Source organism: Symphodus melops, assembly GCF_947650265.1.
Source record: "Symphodus melops genome assembly, chromosome: 2".
In the NCBI taxonomy this organism is placed as follows: Eukaryota; Metazoa; Chordata; class Actinopteri; order Labriformes; family Labridae; genus Symphodus; species Symphodus melops.
The window spans coordinates 26434398-26456902 of NC_136692.1; the positions used below are offsets into that span (position 1 = coordinate 26434398).

General features: G+C 38.1%; 2 protein-coding genes across 4 annotated transcripts in view; both read left to right on the plus strand.

Annotated features, from left to right (window-relative positions):
* Positions 1–2747, plus strand: part of tsc2 (TSC complex subunit 2) — a 137896-nt gene extending 135149 nt beyond the window's left edge. For both annotated transcript variants that reach the window (XM_079336842.1, XM_079336841.1), the window contains one exon: positions 2729–2747. The gene's annotated coding sequence lies outside the window, so the exon portion shown is untranslated. The remainder of the gene's footprint in view (positions 1–2728) is intronic.
* On the plus strand, positions 172–22505 carry LOC306819160 (LITAF domain-containing protein-like). Of its 2 annotated transcripts, XM_079336847.1 has the most exons (6): positions 172–259; positions 3318–3411; positions 3502–3570; positions 3692–3839; positions 5319–5436; positions 21957–22505. In XM_079336847.1, the coding sequence occupies exons 2-5, from the start codon at positions 3321–3323 to the stop codon at positions 5422–5424; spliced, it is 414 nt and encodes a 137-aa protein (XP_079192973.1). In that variant the 5' UTR covers positions 172–259; positions 3318–3320; the 3' UTR covers positions 5425–5436; positions 21957–22505. The 2 variants fall into 2 exon arrangements, with proteins under 2 accessions (XP_079192973.1, XP_079192972.1); XM_079336846.1 differs by lacking the exon at positions 21957–22505 and having other exon boundaries at positions 5319–6101.

Genomic DNA, 22505 nt, shown 5'->3' on the forward strand with positions numbered 1-22505 from the left:
TCACCCTGTCTGCCTAGAATACAGGTTATTAATGAATGCTTGTATAGGATCAGTACTCGGTATTGGCACCTTAAAAGCTGGATCGTTACATCATAACACGTATTACCACAGGTTTAAAAGTAATTGCACAATGTTGCTCCACCCTCTTTCAGGTCCCTTCAAGTGACATTTGCCTGCTTGTCTTCCTCATTGTCTCTCGTACATCAGACGAAGAAACTGCAAACAGGATTGGACACAACTTCTTCAACTTTTCATCAAGGTAGGCAGCTGTACTTCTTTCCTCAGACAAGACAGAAAGAAAAATGCAAACAGGTTTTGAAAGAGAAGAAATACCTCATGCCAACAGAACCTGAAAATCTCTTATCAACAGATTTTTTTTTAGCAGCTTTAGGTCAAGAAAGTTTGTTATTTTTTAAAACAGGTTATTTATCTCGGTGCACTCTGAAACTCAGTTACAGCTTTGCATTCTATAAAACAAGAAGAAGAAAAAACAGGGAAAACTAAATGAATGACTGTATTTCAATTGGCTGAACTAATTTAATAAAACATTAAATACATAAATAAAAATGAACTTATTAAAACAAGCAAGTTATAGAATGCAGTGACGTACTGTAACACACTTAATCAACTAAATTCAATCTCAACAAGAGTGTGAATTCTGTTTTCTTGTGGACTGAAGTAAACTAAAAAGCCTGTCACATTGAAACAAATGGGAAATCAGAGCCAAACTTGACAGATGGATCATTTTGTAGAGCATGTTTGTGTCATACAATAATTTTTATGGGTTCAAACAAAGCAAACAACAGCTGAAGTCTGAATGCATCAGTTTTTGAAAGAGAGCTTATTTGAGGTTGATAGAACAGGTCAGACGAGACCCGTAATGGCTCAGTCCCATTTTGATTTCCCTTTTGTTACCAGTGAGCTGCCTTTAGAGAAGATGTACTTTATTGTCCCACAAGGGACACTTGGACTCTTCTTTGACTGTGTCCCACAATACAAGAGAACACATTATTTCAGCCGAATGAAGGAATTTTTGTGCTCAAACTGAATTTTGACCTTTAAGGTTTTACAAAAAACACAATCTCTGCTTTGCAGAGTTCTCGTCTTTTTAAAAAGTTAACCACTTGTGAGCCTTGAAATGTGATCTAAAGCTTAAACCCACCTTGACCTTTTTTATCAAACGTTCTTATGGTGTGGAATGATTATAGATTTGATCATTTTATATTATATTCACAAACAAATATAGGACTGAAGATTTGTAGTAATATTATCCACAGCAAACATTTTAATTTAGTAGCAACCTTATGAAGGAACTCAGTTTAGGAACTAGAAGCTCTCTGGTTCATGTCCAAGTGTGGCTTAGTGTGAACTGCCAAGCAGAGGTGTGAAAAGTATTTGCATTTGATACTTAGGTAGTTTAAAAAGACTGCTGTAGAAATTGAAATATCAACTCAAGCTTTTTACTTAAGCAAAAGTGCAAAAGTACTTTCCAAACTACTTAAAGTATGTAAGTAATGTAAGGGGGAAAACATGCCATGAAGGACAAACGCTTATGTCAAGCCACAGCCTATAATGGATTGATAATGCACCCCACCTACCCCAAACAACATTTTTCCAAAGGCCATGATGACTATGACGTTATATTAAAATGTTATTTTTCAAAAATTGGGTTGCACTACAGAATTTCACAGAATGAAAACAAGCCGAATTTAAATAACAGAACCAAGGCTATTTTTAAAATGTAAGGAGTAGAAGTAAAAAGTCGGGTAAAAAATAAATACTATCGTAAAGTATAGATACCCCAAATTTCTGCTTGAGAAAAGTTACAAAGTATTTGTACTTTGTTACTTGACACCTGCCAAGGTGCCCATGAGCAAGGTGCCATCCCACCATCTCGGAAACATCAGGCATCTCTTTACTAGTGCAAGTTCATCATCTGTGTTTTTAATAAGTTATATCTCCTTTTTCTTTATTGCCCACCAAATGTCTCTGAGTTCAACTGCACTGCTGTAAAACACAGTGTGTTGATGCAGCCAGCTTGATATTGGACTGTTCAGCTACCTGAATATCCTCAACTTATATACGGTAAATAACTCAATAAAAATGACCCTGTCTTATTTGGGACAGGCCTTTAATTTAACTGTAAATTTAAATTTAAATCCAGAGTCACTAATTTGTTGTATGACAGATTATCTCTGCCGACCTGCTGCTCTGTGGAGGAGAGATAGAGAGATGCCTTTAATAAAATCACTCATGAGTGCTGTGCAAGACTATGGATATATGTTTGTTTATGTATATCAATTTAACATGAGATGAAAACAACTTTTATTTTCTAATGTTTCATCCACTAACTAATCAGCACTAAAGACATAAAGGACTTTAATTGAGAGTCAGGCTAGTAAAAGGAAGCCATATGCCTTAATCTGGAATGTGCTTTTATTTGAAGTTTTACGGTAACTGTAAAGCAGTTATCAATCATTTTATTGTAAACACCCACACACCTGGTAGACCAAACATTACGTCAAAATTAATCAGAATTGAAATTGTAGTTAGTTCCGTTCTGGTGTTCGGCCTGTAGCCTTTGTGTATTTGCTTGAGTTTTCTTTATCTGCAGGTTGTGGGAGTATTCCCTTATTTGCTTGAGATTTGTGTATTTGCCAGTGTTTTCTTAAGGTTTAGTTGAATGATCTCTCTAAGCCCCAAGACGTTATGCTGAAACTTCGGTTGCTCCACACACACACACACACACACACACACACACACACACACACACACACACACGTCTTCCCCCACTGTCTCTGTCCCAATGTGTCCTGTCTCTTTTCAGCTGTGCTACCTAGAAGCTAAAATGGCCCACACATAAGAAGGTGGATACTGTACTCTTTAATGTTTAAAAAAAAATCCACAGTTAATGACTTGAATTGAATGAACCGCACAAAATGTTTGTCTCAAATGGCATTGGGTCCTTTCAACTATGCACATCCATACTTTTTTCTCCTTTGGGTAAAACTGAAATAAAAAAGTGTAACTGAGAAAAAGTAATGGGTCTTCTTGTGAAAGCCAGGACTCTCACAGTTAATGCTGTGTGTAACTTCATGTTAGAGAGTCTGTATTTTTACAAAATCCAAATGTAATGCAACCAAACCAGCTGACTTGCATGTAAACAGCTTTAAAATGCTCCTCAACTCGATAAGCAAGTTTTCACACTTCTGGGGCAGGGTTACTGCAACAATAGAGTGAACATTTACCCTCCAGGGTGAGTACAGAAGGTTTCAGTATTTTGTCTTTCTGAGGACCTTTTTTTGCTCCTTAAGCAGATCATGGAAAAAGGTCAGGGACCTCCCGCTGAAATGGCAGCACCGCCTTACCCTGGACCTCCAATAAACCATTCAGTCTACCCACCTCCGCCTCGTGAGAACAGAAAACATTATTGGCATATTTTTCTCTTTAACTGTAGTGTTTGTCCTTGTGAACTTGTTTCTCACGTTGTTCTTTAAACAGATACCTCCTATCCAGCTCAACAACCTGTCTACCAGTACAATGTACAGCAGCCTCAGATAGTACAGCCTGGTGAGGGTCTCTCTTCAAATGTTTCTCACTGAAACCAACACCTTTGAAGAAAAAAGGAGAAAAAAAGGAAACACTTTTATTCCGAGAGAAGTTACATAGATTTTTTTTGTCTTCATTACAGTGAGCCAAGTGGTGGTGGTGCAGCAGCTACCCAAAGATGTTCCTGGACAGATGGTTTGTCCTCATTGCCACAACAGCATTGTTACAAGAGTGGAGTACAAAAATGGTTTGCTCACCTGGCTGATCTGTGGCATACTGGGAGTTTTCCTGTGAGTAGAAATCAAACACATGCAAACACAAACCAGCACAAGTTTCAATTACAACACCCACCTCCTGTTTCTTTCCCAAAACTTCAAAACCAAACAAACAAGACCTATATAACATTGCGGAAGTGGCTTTTAATTGGTGGAGGCTAGTCAATAGAGTAAAGTGCTACCCAACCACTCCCTACAAAGATATTAACAGCCCTTCACTGAATAATATATGACATGTTTACGGTTTTGGGCACAAGAATCCAGCCTCTATCTAGCCATAATGCATATTTTTCCTCTTTATTACATAAAGATTGGACCTTCAAGGAGCGCTGGATAAATGTGCTAATGAACACATTACACATCACCTCCCCAAAAGTAGGCATCAGAGAGAAACCACCCTATAACTGAGACAAAGAGCGAGTTATACAGTGTCACTGGATCAGAGCATTGACGGTTTATACAGAGGGATCAGAGCAGCAGACCAGATTAGCGTGACTCAGCAGTTTTCAAAGTTTGTCTCCATAGAGTTTCAGAAATAAATGGCTGTTAGTCAAGTGCATATGGTGCTGTGTATTGAATATGTTATGTAAAATAGATTGTTAAAATTAAAATTGTTAAAACTGTCAAGATGTTAATTACGTTAACTATCCATGGCATTTTCCTGTATGTGTTAGCATCAAGGTACAAAGATATACACATACATCCATCCATCTGTGAGAAATTGTGCCCCTACCTGTAATGAACCAGCCACCACTAAATATGCTACATGTAGTTTGACATTTTCACAGTTTCAATATGTGCCTGGAGACACTAAATACCAGATAGTATTTCCAGCTGTGTTCTCACAACATCTACGAGAGTGCTGGCTGACAAGCAGACTTTTGTGCATGTGTCAGATCGTATTGACTCTGCATGTTATACAATGACATTCAGTTGAAGCACTCCTGTTTGCAGCATATAAAGAAAGAAAGACTTGTAATAGGCCTATAAACTTAATTGTTGAGGCACAATCACTTTCCAGCCAACAGTTTAAATGTTAAATACTGAACAAGAACTTCACGCTGCATGAAGTGAAGAAGCTAACTGAAATATCATATATTCATTATTCATTGATTAAGTCCAACTTTTTTTCCTCATGTGTCAGTGAGTCACTGGTCTTAGATTGAGCTATACATCTGTGTTCGAAAGTCTCCTGGGTTCTTTGGCGTTTTAATCAAAATGACAAAGACATCATGGAAACACACTTGATTGTGTGTCATAGTTGTTTGTTTTTATAAGTTATTCTTTTTATAACAAACATACAAACCACAGTGACAGCTACAGTGGAATTCAGCCTCCGCCCTGTTTGTTCAGGGTGTGTTCACAATAGTCTTTCATAGTGCAGGGAGCAGCCCATTATGTTGTCCAGACAGTTGACTAAATAGCAGCTTAATAGCAAATAGCATTGTAGCGTTGAAGTGTTGTATTAAACTTTATTCTGATACCTCACCCCAGGTGCTGGCCTTGCTGTTTCATCCCCTTCTGTGTGGACGCTTGTAAGGACGTCGAGCACTCCTGCCCAAATTGTAACCAAGTTCTGCACATCCACAAACGCAGGTGAAGCAGAGCTGCTGTTTAAACTCTTCTCAAGTAACAACAAAAGAGCGGAGTCAACCACGACTAAACAAACATTTGTACAGGGGACAAGCCTTTCCATGCAAACGCTTCAGACGTCATCATGAACTCTGAGCTAACTTGTGTCAAACACATAAAGTAGCCTTCCTTAAATATCTTCTACTGAGACTGTTTAAGATATCACATAGTCAGAGTGATGTTACATATGTTCCATATAATATAGTTAAGTGATCCATTTATGTCAAAGTGTAGGATGGGAAATGTTTTGTCGTATTTGACATACAATGATATTTTTTTATTTTAGGCTGCAAATAAATGAAATTATTTGTCATTTTCTGCATTTGTTGTTGATGTGAAAATATTTAATTGTATGTAGAAAAGTGAGGATGAACGGTTGCTTAAAGGAAGATAAAGGCGCTCCAAGCATGATTAAAGGACAAACTTTAAATGTGTACAATAAATGCTAATCCTTTTAAAAGCCAACATGTTTCAACCATAGACGTCCAAATCAGGGCTTTACAAATCAACAATTATGTTGCGGCCTCACACAGAAATCGACTACAGCAAATGAGAGGCAGTCACATGAACCACAGAGAGTCAGGTGCAACAAGTTAAAAAGAAATAGGCACCAAATGTACACAGAAATGAAACCAAATAAACCTGTTCTCTTGTGACTTGATCTGATTGATGTTGTCTCCAAATAATAGTGTAACATGTAAGGTGGGAAATGTTTCATTGGTCTTTTTTTTTTTTTTTTTTACATAAAATTACATTAAAAAATATTTGTTTTTGGCTTTAAGTAAGTTAAAATTGTTGTAATATTCTGCATTGAAGTTATCATTGAAAAACCGTACAGTTTCATTTCAATTTGTTTTTATTGAATTTCCAACCTTTATCTATAACTGAAATAAACACTACTCTGTTCTCTCGTGGACCAAGCAGTCAAGGTAAACCAACACAGGCTAAAAGTTCAACAACCATGTTTCTTTATTCAAAAAATGGTTTAAGAAAGGCAAAAAATAAACTGTGTCAGGGTATATGCGTAAAGGACTTGTTAAAAGAGGTCAAAATAACGTAACTCTACTGAAAATGTGTGCTTACTAAACAGGATGGATATTCAACTCACACACCTGACAAAATGAGAACTGATATTTAAAGCTGCTGAGCAAACCAAAACTAACACACAGGGGAGGACGACACACAAAATAACTAAAAGTTAACACCCTCCTGCAGGCAGTGAAGGCAGGGAGCTAGCTGGCCAGAAAAACTCCACCACGTCATACAGGAACTCTGGCGAGGAAACTGGAGGCACACCAGTGGGCCTTTCTCAGTTCCCTTATTTGCACCGAGTGTCCTCCGAGTTGTCTCCTCCACTTGCGTCTTAGTCCCGCCCACCAGAGATGCACGGAGGAAACGAAGCCGAGGAGAGAGGACCGAGGAAGGGTCTTTTTCAAACCGTCCACTACACCCTCGCCCTATCCACTACCCCTCCGTTTGCGCGTCCACGTGGAGGGTCCGCCATATTAAGTCCGTCTCAAACCACTTAGCAGGGACTGGTAGTGGGCCATAAAACCCTCCTCCAGCGAGTCTGCACCGATTCCCACTTGATGATCACGTGTAACGCCTATTGTGTCCGGTAGTCACGGAAGGAGTGACCTGTACAAAAATAAGTTCAGTGTGAACAAACCAAAACACTGCTCCAACTAAGATGGACATTTAATATGATCATACAGACATTAACAACTTCACCTGTTTATTGTTTTAAAGGATCAAATAAAAGACTCCTCTTCTTTTCTTCCTTCTGTTCACCTGTTTATTTCATTGTGTTTCATATTTAAAGGGACTGTTGCAAAAACTAAAGAATATTAAATCATGTTGCAGACAACTTCTCACTCTTATTTATTTATCATTGTTGTACTTTTGATTTCTTTGTAAAACAAAAAAATCAGTAAAATATAAACGTCTTGCAGCTGTGATGTTCATTTATAGTCTCCTTGTCTGCTTTCATTGAAGACAACCTGTTCTTTGATATTATAATAAATTAACTAAACATTAAATTATAAATTACAATAAAGAATGTGGGCTCCATCTGATCATTTTGCTATAAGTCTACACTAATATAAATTTACTAGAGAAAAATAATCTACATAAAGACTTTCACAGAATGCATTACGTACATTAATAATAAGCCGTTCCCCCAGGATGCCGCTGAGTAACCATGGTAACACACACTTCCTGTTTCCACCTGAGAGAGTGAAGTTTGTCCCAAAGCCTGCTGCTGTATTTCTACCCTCCACCTTGATGGAGGGGACTTCATTCAGCTGCGAGTGTGACTTCTGACGGAGTGCACTCCGTCACGGAGGGGGAGTGTGTAGGGGTTGGTTTGAAAAAGGCCCGAAATCAGCTTTAAGACACATGAGACGTCGTTTCCTCGACAGCGTCACATGACGCGACATCAGCTGATCACGTTCAGCTGTCAATCAGCCGAACAGCTGTTTATGTCCACACACACACGCACTGTATTATTTCTCATCAAACACACGCACTGTATTATTTCTCATCAAACACACACACTGTATTATTTCTCATCAAACACACACAGTTACAGTGTTTAGTGTCTTTACCTGATAAAAAAAACACCTGAAGAACAACCTGCAGTCTACTCATAACCAAGGACAGTTTCCACTGACTAAAAGATTTCATTTTGAATTGTCTATAATTATTGATTATTATTAAACAGTTTGGACTTAACCTAGCCTGTATTTAGACAACCAATTCTGTATTTTATAAACAGATATTTATGTGTCAGGATACTGAAAATGATGGGTTAAATAATATAACTGTCCCTAAAGCTGAATCTATCAACAGACTGGATAAAGATGCAGCATGTCACGGCCGTGGTTCTATTCTGACAGATACACCGAGACGCTGTGCAGGCTGAGAAAATAGACGTTTATTGATTGGAGGTAGAGCCCTTATATACAGTACAACAGATGCCACAAATTCCTTCCCACTTTAGATACTTCTGTACATGGCATGCAGAAACACATGACCTTTACTCTTTGAATGTCATTCCTATATTTGAGGAACACTTCATCTTATACTGTCACTGAGGCAGAATATTATACTTTCATGATACCTCGTGTGTCTCTCCCAATATGGTCATGTCTTCTCTAAATAGATCATGGTCTGCTCACAGCAAAGTTTTCTCTACAAGATATATCCAAACTGAACGTATCAACAGAAATTCGTACTATCAGTTCCCCCTTTTTTTTATGTAACAGGTTTTTTCTTTAGGGGAACCAAATCTTGGTTTTCCTAAAACAGGCGCTCACCATCACCTTCTACAAGAGTATGGTCCATGTCTTATATCTATAAGAGATCAAAATTATTCTATCTTGACCCAAATAACATAAAAATGTTAGAAGAGTGGTTGAAAATTACAGATACAACTCATAGACCATAAACTTGCTTACAGGAGACCAAAACCTTATCTCTTTACTTAAATTTGCAAGATGTTTTAGTGCAAAGAAAGAAATTAGGATGAAAAGAACTCCTGAGTACTATTTGACTAAACAGAACCGGTGGGAAAACCCTATATTTTATTCAATTGCTTACTTCTAGGGAGAAACCCAATCCGTGTTCTGCTATCTCTTTTCTCTTATGGTGAGTATATAGTACATCTAAAACAGAAAATGAATAAGCAAGAGTACATAAAATAAAAACATAACACAAAATGAAACCAATATGTAATACTTATTCATATCACATCCCTCTCTTTTTTCTTTTTTTATGTCACATCTCATAATTTAAAAACAAAAACATAACTGCAAACTCAAATGACTAAATCCTTCTTTGACATGGAAGACACGGCCCCAAATCCAAAATAACAAACAAAAACCCCTGTTATCTAGAAACAAAAAAATCTTACCTATCGCGCAAAAAGAAAAACAATACTAACCTCCCTGTCTATTCATAAACAGGAGAAAAGTTGTGTCACCTATAATAGGAAATGCAGCACGTGTATCCCCATGGCAAAGGGAAGTGGGTACCCTTTCACTGTCTGGGGTCATTAAAATCCCTCAATCAACTTATGTTAATGCTACAAGGGTGTAAGGTGCAGAGCATCATCATCACACAATCAGTCCACATTATTGATGTCGGAAATGGAACCAGAATCTGAAGAAGAGGTCGATTCTGGACTGCATGATGCATGATCCTCTGGCACAACCCCTGGAGGACAGTAGAAGGCCACGTTCCTAACAGGATGTTGAAACATAGTCAAATTAGTAACTGAGTTGACAGATATGAGAATCAATGCATGGTTCCTGAGCAAGGTTGCGTTCTTTACGTTCACGCATAATTGTGGGTGAGTCCAGAAGATAAAAGAAAAACAAATAACAGAGTATTGCCCCACATATCATTGTAAGATATTGAACAAGATTTTCTAAAATATTAGAATCTTTGAATCAGTCTGTACTTCCCTTGTCCATGACGTAGCTGGCAGCTGTCACGTCTTGTAAAGTCGATGGGTTCACAGTCACCAATGTCACAGCTCACGGTGTTGTCTGCGGGGCTGCCTTGACCCTGGACGCGTGAATCCATTGTGGTTGACCTGTTACTTTGAGTGCCGTACTTGTAACAAGAAGTACTTGAGTGGGCGGTCCAAAGCGTGGCTCGCCTTCTTGCCTTCTGGTTTTAAGCTGTGAACCAGGACGTAGTCATCCGGTTGGAAATTATGGATAGGGGTATCAGGAGGTGAGGGCAAAGCATCAGTCACTTGTCTTGAGTACTCGGAAACAGAAGAAAACAAATGTTTAACATATGTCTGTTGCATTTCTTGTAATTGTGTCAGATCAAAAGCTGGTTTTTCGTGCATCATCACACCCAAAGGAAATGGTCGTCCCATCAAGACTTCATGCGGAAACAATCCAGTAGTTTTGTTAGGCATGGATCGAATAGATAACAAAGTTAAAGCATCAACCCAAATCATTTGTCGAGATTGATGTATCTTAATAAATTTTTCCTTTATTGTGCGATTAGGTCTTTCAACTTGTCCCGAACTTTGTGGAGAATATGGTATGTGAAAAGTCCATTTGATACCTAATGCTAATGCTAGTAGTTTAGTCACCCTTGAGGTAAATGGTGTACCATTATCAGAGTTAATGCCATAAGGAATTCCGAATCTTGGAATAGCATGTTCCATTAAACACTTAACCACTGTCTGAGCATTTTCTTTCCTTGTAGGAAAAGCTTCAGGCCATTTTGAAAATCGATCCACTATAACTAAAAGATATGCAAATCCTTTAGCTTTTGGGAGATGTGTAAAATCTATTTGCAAGTGTTGAAAGGGTCCCTCCGGTTTAAGTAAGTGTTGTCGTTTCGGTGGGTTCACATGTGGATTACATCTGGCACAAATCAAGCATCTTTGAGTAAATGCTCTGGCATGCTGTTCTATTCCCATTGCATAAAATAGTCTGGAAACATAATCTGTTATAGCCTTGTAATTAACATGATTTATTCCATGTATATAGGCAATGAGAGTGTCATAAGCCAGTTTTGGTAAAACAATTCGTTGACGTAAATCTTTCCACAATCCATCACCATCCTTATAACAGCCTTTATCCTTCCAAGACTGTACTTCAGACTCTGTAGCCTGAGTTTGGAAAGTTACCAAGTCTGTAATAGTAAATGGTGGATCAGAAATTGTTGTAATAGTCATCTCAGTATTTAACCAAGGTGGGAGAGAGGCATTCATTGCCGCATCTTTCGCGTGATGATCAGCTAAACTATTACCTTTAGCTATATCAGAATCACCTTTGGAATGCCCAGCACATTTGACAATAGCAATGTGTTCTGGCAGCATTAAGGCTGACAATAAGTCCTTTATTAAGTTGCAATTCAGAATTGGTTTACCCGTATTAGTTATGAAACCTCTGTTGGCCCATATTTTGCTGAAGTCATGAGCTGCCGAAAATGCATATTTAGAGTCAGTATACATAGTAACTGATTTACCTTCAGCTAATATACATGCTCTAGTTAATGCGATTAATTCCGCTGCTTGGGCAGATAGTGATGGCAATCGATATGCTTCTACACAATGGTCATGGTTATCAACGATAGCATATCCTGAAATAATAGTGGTGACATTTGGGCGCATAGAGGAACCATCACAATAAAAAACTAAATCATTTTGTCGTAATGGTGTTTGTTGTAGATCTGCTCGAATGCTTGATGTAGAATTGATTAAGTCCATACAGTCATGTACATAATCACTGTCCTCAGGCTGAACACCATGTAACAATGATTATCAAATGAAGAGCTGGATTCGTACACGTTGTAGTGGACAAAGTCAAATACTGTGTACCCGTCAAAATATGTTCGTAATTACTACGTCTTTGACTCGTCATGTGTTGCGTGGTGATGTTGCGCAGAATAATATCTACTGTATGCGATGTGTTTAAAGTCATTGGATGACCCAAATAATTGAACATTGGTTGACAAAACTGAAGTTTAGCAAGCGATGCTCGATGACCCCCTAAGGCAAGGTGAGTCAAAAGTGCTAAAGAATCTTGTATGCAATCTGATTCAGTAGGAGACGCAATCATGATATCGTCACAATAACACAATAACGAAGATGGACCCGGTAAAATTAATTGAGACAAATGTGCATTTACTGCAGCTGAATAAACAGAAGCTGAGTCGATAAAACCCATAGGTAACCTCAGCCATACATATTGTTCACCCTTATAAGTAAATGCAAATAAGTTTTGTTTATTTTCATGTACAGGAATCGAGAGGTATGCAGAACAAAGGTCCACAACCGTATACCATTTTGAGTCTGCTGGAAGTGCAGCTAAAATAGCATTCGTATCAGGAACAACAGGTGCCATTGGAAAGACAGCTTCATTAATTTTCCTCAAATCCTGTGTAAACCGATATTTATTAGTACCAGGTTTCAAAATCGGATTTATAGGTGTATTATTTTGTGAACGTCTCTTGACAATCACTCCTTGTTGCAATAGGCTTTCAATAACTGGTTGGATGCCTTCTTCTCTTTCTTTTGACAAAGGATATTGCTTCACATAAACTGGATATCTTGAGTAGTTAATGTGAGCTGCGTATGGCTGAACATTCAAAAGTCCAACATGATTAGCATGCAATGCCCACAAGTCAGATGGAACAAAGGCCAATATTGAAGGAAGTTATAGCAAAATTTCTTTGTCAACAAGTTGAATTTGTGGCTTGATTGTATTAGATAGAATCTTTATGAAGAAATGTGTGGGGTTATCTCCATACGACCAAATAATATAATTGTTATTTCGGTCTTCATTGTCTGGAAGTTCATTAAGATGTTGATAACGTGAATTCAGCAAATAGACAAGGTTGGTGAAATTGTTTTGAATAGCACACACGAAGAATTCAACAATACCAAAAACATTTCGCCACAACAACAAAAGACCATGTGGTGAAACATAAAAGCATTGTGGAACCTCATTCATGTGTGTTTGATCGATCTTTGAGTCAGAAAAGGGTTGATCAACAGGCTTCATTTTCAGGATATGAGCTGCTACTGCTGCTTGACACGAGGCCAACTGTTTCAGTCCTTTCATAGTGAACAGCTCATTTATAAAATCAACATTTATCAAGACAGATGTCGCATGATATGAATCATGAACAGTGTCAGAAAATAGTTGATATGCTCTGTGTGTTGGTATATGGATTTCAACACCATCATCTGAACATACAATGGTAGCATTGAGCTTGCTCAATAAATCACGACCTAATAAGGACATAGGAACAGTAGAGCTTACAATAAATGAGTGTTGGAGTTGTATGTCATCCAATTCTATCTGTAATGGTATAGACACTGTCTTAGTTTGCGGTACTCCTGTAATACCTACAGATTGAACGGTTTTTGAAGTTATAGGACAAATCAAATCCTTTCTGTTTAAACAAGATAGCGTCGCTCCAGTATCAACCAAAAAAGGAACCTTTTTATCTGAAACATACAAGCTTAATTGTGGTATCTCAGAAGGGGTGTTAGAAATCTGAAACTGTGGAACATTGATTATAATTTTAATATTATCATCTATGTCCCAAGACTGGTCGCGTCATTTTTGCCACATAATGTCACCCATCCTATTTGTTTGTCCCTCTCGAGTCAGCTGTTGATTTGCACCTAAATTCGGTTGACCTGTCTGATAAGAATCATTTGCATCTTGTTGAAGCATTGTAATTTCTGGTGGAGCACAAAATCTTCCTGTAGGTTGATTGTCTCTTTGCCATTTCAAATGGCACTCTCTTGCCCAATGACCCTTCTGGAAACAGAATGAACAAACATCTGACGCATTCCTAAATTTTCCTCGTCTGTTGAAACCTCTCCCTCTCTGAGAAATCTGATACACTCCCGGTCTGGTCTGAGAGAAACTGTTGCAGTCCCTATAAATACCTCTACCTCTCTGAGGGAAGTTCTGGTATGCCATTACATGTGTGTCCGTTACAGGAATCTGAAAATCTAGCATACCAGGATTAACGGAATTGAACAGTCCAATAGCATCCAATTCTCTGATTTTCTTCAACAGATCATTTGGACTCAAGGAATACACATTTGGTGCAGACAATTTCAGAGTATATGCAGATTGATCACCAATACCATTCAGAAACATTGAGGTAAAGAAAGGATCCTCTTTATCAGAAATGTCTAGTTTAGCTTGTTCTTTCTAGCATTTTTGGAATCTGGATGCATAGTCAGACATGTGTTCATTAGGTTGACGTGTACAGTTTAAGATTTGTGTCACATCTCTATCTTGGGCTGCATTTTTCTGCAAAAAATCAGTCAGTTGTTGAATGTGAGTTTCTTTATGTTTTCTAGTTAACCAAGGAAACTTTCCTTCCAAGTCCACTTCACCAGCCACAGGACCATCATAATCATAACTCAATGAATCACATTCATCCATCAACGTTTCCACTTTAATATTAGGCATTAAAGTACAGAGAATGTAGCGAAGATCTTTCCCAGACATTGAACCATGTGTCAACAAGGAGCTCCACCAATTAATAAATCCCTTTGGATTACTTAATGGCGGTGGTGCATCTTGTGTGATTCTAGAGATATCAACGAGAGTTAAAGGTTTATTAATAACTTTGTCGTCGAATACAACGAGTGGAGCATTAATGTTTGTGTTACCATTAGAACCAGTTGAGTCGTTATTACCAGTACCCATTCTGACCTGTTCATTCATTTTGTCTTTTTCAATCAATTGCTTAAATTTGACATAAGCTTCTTCGATGTCACTGTCAGAAATTGTAGATAAAATTCCATGCAGAAGTTTTGAATCAAGTGGTTTACGAAAATCAATCCTTTTCTTTTGGTCATCTTGAAACCTTGCAATTATAGCATCAAAATCGCAAAAGAGCTTCTTTGCGACAGGATCAATGTCATGTCCTGTTTTCAACAAGGAGAAAATCTTTTTAAATTCACTCCTCATACATTCAGAGGTGTAGGCCATTTGTTCCTTAATAATGAGTGATGTGTTACCAGCATTCCGTCTCTCTATAGATTCAAAAACCTTTCGACCATTCTTTAACCATAAAATAATGCAAGTCATTCTCCAGGCTTTTACTTCACTTGACACCGTCTGCTTGAATGGAAACACGATTGTAGGAATCGCATTACGAGTACAGGGATTCTTCCCCAAGTCTCTGTCAGTCAGCACTGATTGAGCTATCAGCCCCTCACAAATGTCATCGTCGTCAGACTGTCCGGCTGCAAAAGCTATGTGTGGTACATGTGATACTACATGTGTTAACTTCTTGGAATGTTGTCCCTCTGTAACATCAGAGCAGGAATCTTGTGTGTCATTGACACCAGCTTGAACCATCGTAAAGTCAACGTGTTTGTTGATTCTAAGTTTCCCCTTGTCATTAATTTTAACGTTGCCAGGCCACTGAGAACTCATCAACTCCCATGCTCTGAACACAGACAGCATGTATTCCTTGTCCCACATCGGATCACAAACAGAAGTATTGTCAATCAAATAACCACGTATCAGATCGAGTTTGTGTTTTTCAAAACTTCCTTCTATGGGATAACGATTATCAGTCCATGAAGCCAACGTGCTTAAAAAAGGTTCCACATAGTAAAAACCGATTTTGCTCTGAATCCATTCTCTCGGGGTCATATTTTTGACAGGTTTGTCAGGTAAAAGAGCCAAGTTGGGATTGGCTTTTAACAAGGCTTTCATAGCTTTACGTTCTGTTCTGGGTAAATCAAGCACAGTTTTATATTTGATACTGGGTATAGTATTTGTTGAAGTTTTACTACTTTGATTCCCCATGGTCTAATTTATTTGATGTTTTACAAAATTAATGAAAAAGTTTTCAAGAGAAATAGTTTGTACAAGTTATATTTTATCTAAAGCAATTTTAGTATGTTACGTATTAGTAGTTAGTGAGGTCTATTAAACAATATAACGTTTCAAAAGGAATTAAGATATTGTAAATGTTTATATTTATATTGACATGTACTAAACAACAAACAGGCATGCACACTCTATATGCTGCAAAATAAATACAGTCTGTAATAATTTTGTTTTGAAATTTATTTTTTGAAATCTAAATTTTGTTTCCTGGATGGTATGATCATAAAATTGATTGCTCGAGACTTTTTTAGACACAATATATAAAACAAGACAACAACATAAATCAACGAACGACAAACAACAAATCAGGCCTATTCAGTCAGTTGGTTCATTCAGTCAAAGACTTGATATTTTCTGCATCGATGTCTCACCATATCCGTACCATATCATCAATAATGAGAATTCGAACCTCATTATACAACTCCTTATCATCGTCCACTCAATGATCTCCTCATAGGTACTATTTGCTTTGACTCAGGCGTCAACTCGCCTCCAGGCGTCTACTCGCCTATTCCTAGAAATCTGACTCCCTTGGCGTCCACTCGCCAATCTCCACATTAAATCTGACTCCCTTGGCGTCCACTCGCCAATCTCCACATTAAATCTGACTCCCTTGGCGTCCACTCGCCAATCTCCACATTAAATCTGACTCCCTTGGCGTCCACTCGCCAATCTCCACAAAGAACGATACTTTATAACCCAAAGATGAACTTTGTCATAGTAGAAAGTCCTCTAATGAGTCATTAGTATATCACATAAAACAAAGAACAATACAACAACATAGAACAACATAGAACGATTTTATGATCCATATAGTCCGGGAATTATAGCACTTTTATTTTTCCAATTAAAATTGATAGAAACAGCCGCAAACAGATTCTTTATTGACAGAGATTTACACTTCTCACCCAGCAAAGTAGTTAAGAAAATCAACCACTCACCTGGGCTTGAAGTCTCCGTCAATCTGTTCATAGACGCCACTGATGGGTTAAATAATATAACTGTCCCTAAAGCTGAATCTATCAACAGACTGGATAAAGATGCAGCATGTCACGGCCGTGGTTCTATTCTGACAGATACACCGAGACGCTGTGCAGGCTGAGAAAATAGACGTTTATTGATTGGAGGTAGAGCCCTTATATACAGTACAACAGATGCCACAAATTCCTTCCCACTTTAGATACTTCTGTACATGGCATGCAGAAACACATGACCTTTACTCTTTGAATGTCATTCCTATATTTGAGGAACACTTCATCTTATACTGTCACTGAGGCAGAATATTATACTTTCATGATACCTTGTGTGTCTCTCCCAATATGGTCATGTCTTCTCTAAATAGATCATGGTCTGCTCACAGCAAAGTTTTCTCTACAAGATATATCCAAACTGAACGTATCAACAGAAATTCGTACTATCAGAAAATGACTGATTAGAATCTAAATGAAGAAACGTTCAGAAGATAAATAAGTGAGAATACAAAACGGACTTCTCTTCATCAGACTCTTTTTAATCCCAGCTCATCACAGAGCGACTCTTTACAAACTCACTGATGTTCATCATCTGTTTAAATGTCCCACGCTCCGTTTAGCCTCTTTTTAATGTCCGTCTTTTCTCCCATATTAAACTCTGCTCATGTTGAGAAGTTTCACTGAAGTCTGATCCTGTGCAGCGTCCAATCAATGAGTGATATACGAGAAGGGGGCGTGTCTGTCAGTGAAAAGACTTCCTTGAAGTCGGCTCTCGTGTCTCCTCGGTCATCGCTCCTCGGATCAGCCTCCTCGCTCCTCGATCCTCTCTCCTCCGTTCGCTATAAGAACTTTGGGACGATCCTCAACATGGCGGCTTTGGAACTACTTCCGGTTCAGCCGAGGACCGAGGAGACTGCAAATAAGGAAAGTGAGACGTACCCAGTGAATCTGGACACGAGAACACAGGTAGGTACAAGTCACAGATCGTTAGTTTTCGTGAACGCTCGGATATGGGTCGGATGCGCGAGTCGCTTTAAAAGTTGTGGCCGCAATGAATTGTGGGGCGGCACTTTCTTATCTCCTTTCGTAAAGGATGGTCCAGTGTTCCCTATGCTAAAGGAGGTTATAAAGGAAGCATTGAGCTGCCTTTCCTTAACTTTTAGAGAATTCGAACGGCTCTTGTCATGGCCGCCACTTAACTGCTTCCGGGGTTAAGGAAAAAACGCTAGTGAAAGTGGATAGGAGGGACAATCCGAATGCACCCTAAAAGTATATCTATCTATATGGCGCTGATCCGACCCATATCCGAGCGTTCACAAAAAGGATCTGTCAGAGGAGAAATGTGGAGACAATCTGTATATTGATTTGTATATTGATTTGACTTATAATTAGATTATTAGTTACAGCCTTTGTATTTATTTCATTTCTTTTTATTGTGTGCATGAAGAAGGTGAACATTGCTTTTATACATTCTTGTATCATGTTTGTGGAGATGATTTGCTGTTATTTGATGTCGATTTAATACGAGAAATTGTAATACGCCTATAAAACATTGTTCATAAAAAAAGAAAAGTAAAAGGGTCGCAGATCATAGAAGTTAGCACTGCAATAATTTACCTTAACTTTAAACTATCTTAAATCTAGAGGTAAACTCCGAATGTGATGTTGATGTTATAAAACCATCACAGTGAAGTTTCCTGGTATCTAATAAAGCCTCCATTTTATTTAATTTTTTTAGGCTTATTTCAACGGTAAGAAGGCACAGGGGAAACATTTTTAGATTAGCTTTTTGTAGTCCATTTTCTGAGAACTGTAGTTCCACCACGGCAGACTCGCGTCACTGACCTCCGCCGCTGTCACATTATCATTACGTCACCTAGTGAAAGTGCGGTCGGATTGTCAAAACATCACGATCGCCGTTTCCTAAGTCCTTTATGAATTCTCCTAACACCTGGTTGAAGTAAGGTGAGCCTCGTCTGCTGAGTGGAGAAGCCAGCCACACCCCCTGCCACTCACATACAGTACCTGCAGGAGACAGAAAACAGAAAGGGGAGGCGGAGAAGGAGAGCAAACACAATCCATCCGAAAACTGAAACCAAATTGAACTGAATCATCACACATATGACTGTAACAATGTTTGTTTACTTAGCTAAATTATCTGTAGGCTCTGCTGTATTATTTACAGTAGTGTTGTTCTTGAAAGCTGATGGAAAAATCAGCAAACAAGAGCGTGGAGCAAGGTGGGCAAACAGAAAATGATCGAGTGTAACTTCTATAGATAAGAGGTCAACATTCTTGTCAACTGATCTACCAACACTTTCCTGTGACATTATGCCAGATAAACTGATAACTTTCTTTGCATTTTTGGGTATGTTCCATCAAACAGGAGTGAAGGGAAGCAAATGCAAGTCTTCACTGGAAAATACTATCATTAAATTCTTCACATGTAACATGATACACAACCACAGGTTCTTTTTCTCAGGTACGTGACAGTCACCTGTGCCTAGGGGCGCCACGGGGATTGCTGCGCCCAATGAAAAGATGTAACATTGGATCCACAGCCAAAACTAACCACAGAGAATTCTTTATCCACACCTCCATAACACAAATGACTCATTCAAACTTTAAACTACGCTTTGTTTTATACCCTGAACATGTGAGATAAATAAACTCTGTAATATTTCCACATAGTTCAAAAATAATTTCAACTTTGTAATATATTCACCTTTTAGGCATTTAAACCATTTCTAGCAGCATTGTTTGACTTTTTATGTGATCTTATTGGTTCGATTACTGAATTAAACATATCAGTTCTGATTTCAACAAAATATTTTTTAGGCAAAAGTAGTGGGCTTGGCTTTAATACAGCATTGATATGATTCGAATGAGCAGTTTATAATGAATCTGTTGATATTAAGATGTTATTGTAGCTCGTTGGGAAAGGCACTAAATATTGCTTCAAAATGGACTACTTTTTACCGGTGTGTAATGTTTCATTCATATCATTATCGGGTCATATGAAACCATACCAATGAAGGGAATTCATAGAATACGTCTATACATAAACACAAATATGATCCAAACAATATTTTTGGGTGACTTCCTTTATCAACTGGTTTAATCTGCATTCAGCAACATCACTCACTCTTGTCTCACTGACCGCTGACAGATCAGTCCAGTGGAGAGATGCTGGGCGGACTGAACCATTCAGTAGAAGAGAGTCTGAGAGAGACTCCACATTTTCTCCAGAGAGGAATTCTAAATGTTTGTTTTTATATTTAGACAATTGTAGCCATCTTATTGCAGCTTTAACTTTGAGAAAGAAAAAAAAAAAAAACCTTGATACAAATACATTTTAATTTTAGGCCAGTTAAGGGCCCGCCTCCCCACATGGGCCCTGGGTAGTCAGTCCCACTTGCCACTACCCTGCCTGTGCCTCTTTGTCATCCTCATTTTCTCTCATAGAAAAGACAAACAACTTCTTCAACTCTTCATCAAGGTAAGCAGCCATATTTCTTTCATCTAGGGGGGAATGAAGATTCCAAAACAAGGTTTTGAGAATGAATGAAAGCAGAACCAGACAATCTCTAGTCTTGTCTGATTTTAATCAAAGAGCAGCACTATTCTTTTAGCAGCTTTAGGCAGAGTAAGATTTTTAAATGTTACAATTATTGATCTACAAACGCCTTTCTGTGAGCTTACATTTCTTTGCCAGCTTTCAGATTCAGATTGTTTTACTCACCTTTTGTCTTTTCTGCAGAACTTTATGATTCTAATCTAACATTTGTCCTTTTTGTGTCGTATACACAATGAATACATTCAGTGAATACTTAATATTTAATATTCCCCCTTCGTATTGATCTCCTCTTGTGTTTTAGCCTTTTAATTTATCCCTTACTGTATTTACTTTACTGTTCTTAATTAGTATTTTTTAATTCCTACTCCTTTTAACATTTAACTTTTCAGCCCTCTGTTGCCTTTTTCATTTCACCATCCCTTGTTTACCCCTTCTTCTTACCCTCATTCTACTTACAGCCTGTGATCTGATGTTGTCCCATTGCACAGTGTTGCTTCACCTTCTTTCAGGCCCATTACAGTGACATGTGCCTGCTTGTCTTCATTTATTTTCTGTCATACAGTTCAAGAAGCTGTAAACGGGCTTGGACACATCTTGAACTCTTCATCAAAAGAAAACATTTGGTATATTTTTCTCTTGAACTGTAGTGTTTCTCCTCATGTTTGTCAATCTGTCCTTTAAACCTAAAATTCCTCTTATCCAGCTCCACAACCTGCCTACCATCTGCAGCAGCCCAACATGTCACAGCCTGGTGAGGGTCTCTCATCAAAGGTTTCTCACGAAATGAAACCAACAGATTTGCAGAAAAATGAAAAAAATAAAGTCTTCCTCAGGGAGAAGTGAAGTGGTTTGTTTGTCTTTATTACAGTAATGCAGCAGCTACCCACGGATGTTCCTGGACAGATGGTTTGTCCTCATTGCCACAACAGCGTTGTGACGAGAGTGGAGTACAAAAATGGTACGGTCACCTGGCTGATCTGTGGTGTACTGGGAGTTTTAATGTGAGTAGAAACCGACCTATATACAGACCTATATAACATTGCCGAAGTGGCTTTTTATTGGTGGAGGCTAGTCAATAAAGTAAAGTGCTACCCAACCACTCCCCACAAAGATATTAACAGCCCTTCACTGAATAATATATGACATGTTTCCGGTCTTGAGCACTAGCATCCAGCCTCTATCTAGCCATAATGCATATTTTTCCTCTTTAATACACAAAGATTGGACATTCAAGGAACGCTGGAAAAATGTGCTAATGAAGAAATTACACATCACCCCCCAAAAGTAGGCATCAGAGAGAAACCACCCTTTAACTCATCACTGAATCAGAACATTGACCGTTTATATACAGATGGATCAGAGCAGCAGAACAGATTAGCACGACTCAGCCTGCTTTTAGAAGTGTTACTTTAAACTTTATTTTGATACCTTATCCCAGGTGCTGGCCTTGCTGTTTGATCCCCTTCTGTGTGGATTCTTGTAAGAACGTGGAGCACTCCTGCCCAACTTGTAACCAAGTCCTGCATATCCACAAACGTGGATGAAGCTTTAACCTCTGCTCAAGTAATGACAAAAGAGTGGAGTCAACCATAACTAAACACTAAAGTACCTTTGAAAGGCTGTACTGACACTGTTTAATATACTGTATAACATAGTCAGAGCAGTTTACTTATATCTGTTTATTTTAAATGGTCAGTGATGTTGTGAAATGTGTGGTACAAAAAATGAGAAAAAAATACAACTGCTTTTCATGACTTGACCTGAGTGATGTTGTCTCCATATAATGTAACTTTAACATGTAGGATGGAAAATGTTGCTTTTTTATTTGATGTAAAATTAATAAAAATAATTTCTTCATCTCTTGCTTCAAGTCAGTTAAAATACTTGTCATATTTTGCATCTGAAGTTATTGTGAAACCATATGGTTTAATGTCAATTTGTCATTGAATTTTTAGTTCTATCATCTGTTGACGAAAAAGAATCGAACTATGATGAACTAACACTTCTACACCATCACGACTCTTTATTAACACTAAAAGAATCAGCATTCTTTGAAAATGTTGTCAAGATCAAATGTTTTCACTGAAATAAACTA

Excerpts from the sequence above, each read along its gene's own strand:
- LOC306819160 (XM_079336847.1), top strand. The coding sequence starts at position 3,321 with ATGGAAAAAGGTCAGGGACCTCCCGCTGAAATGGCAGCACCGCCTTAC. Across the intron at positions 3,412-3,501 it reads AGTCTACCCACCTCCGCCTC|ATACCTCCTATCCAGCTCAA; the intron begins GTGAGAACAGAA and ends TTCTTTAAACAG. Across the intron at positions 3,571-3,691 it reads GCCTCAGATAGTACAGCCTG|TGAGCCAAGTGGTGGTGGTG; the intron begins GTGAGGGTCTCT and ends TCTTCATTACAG.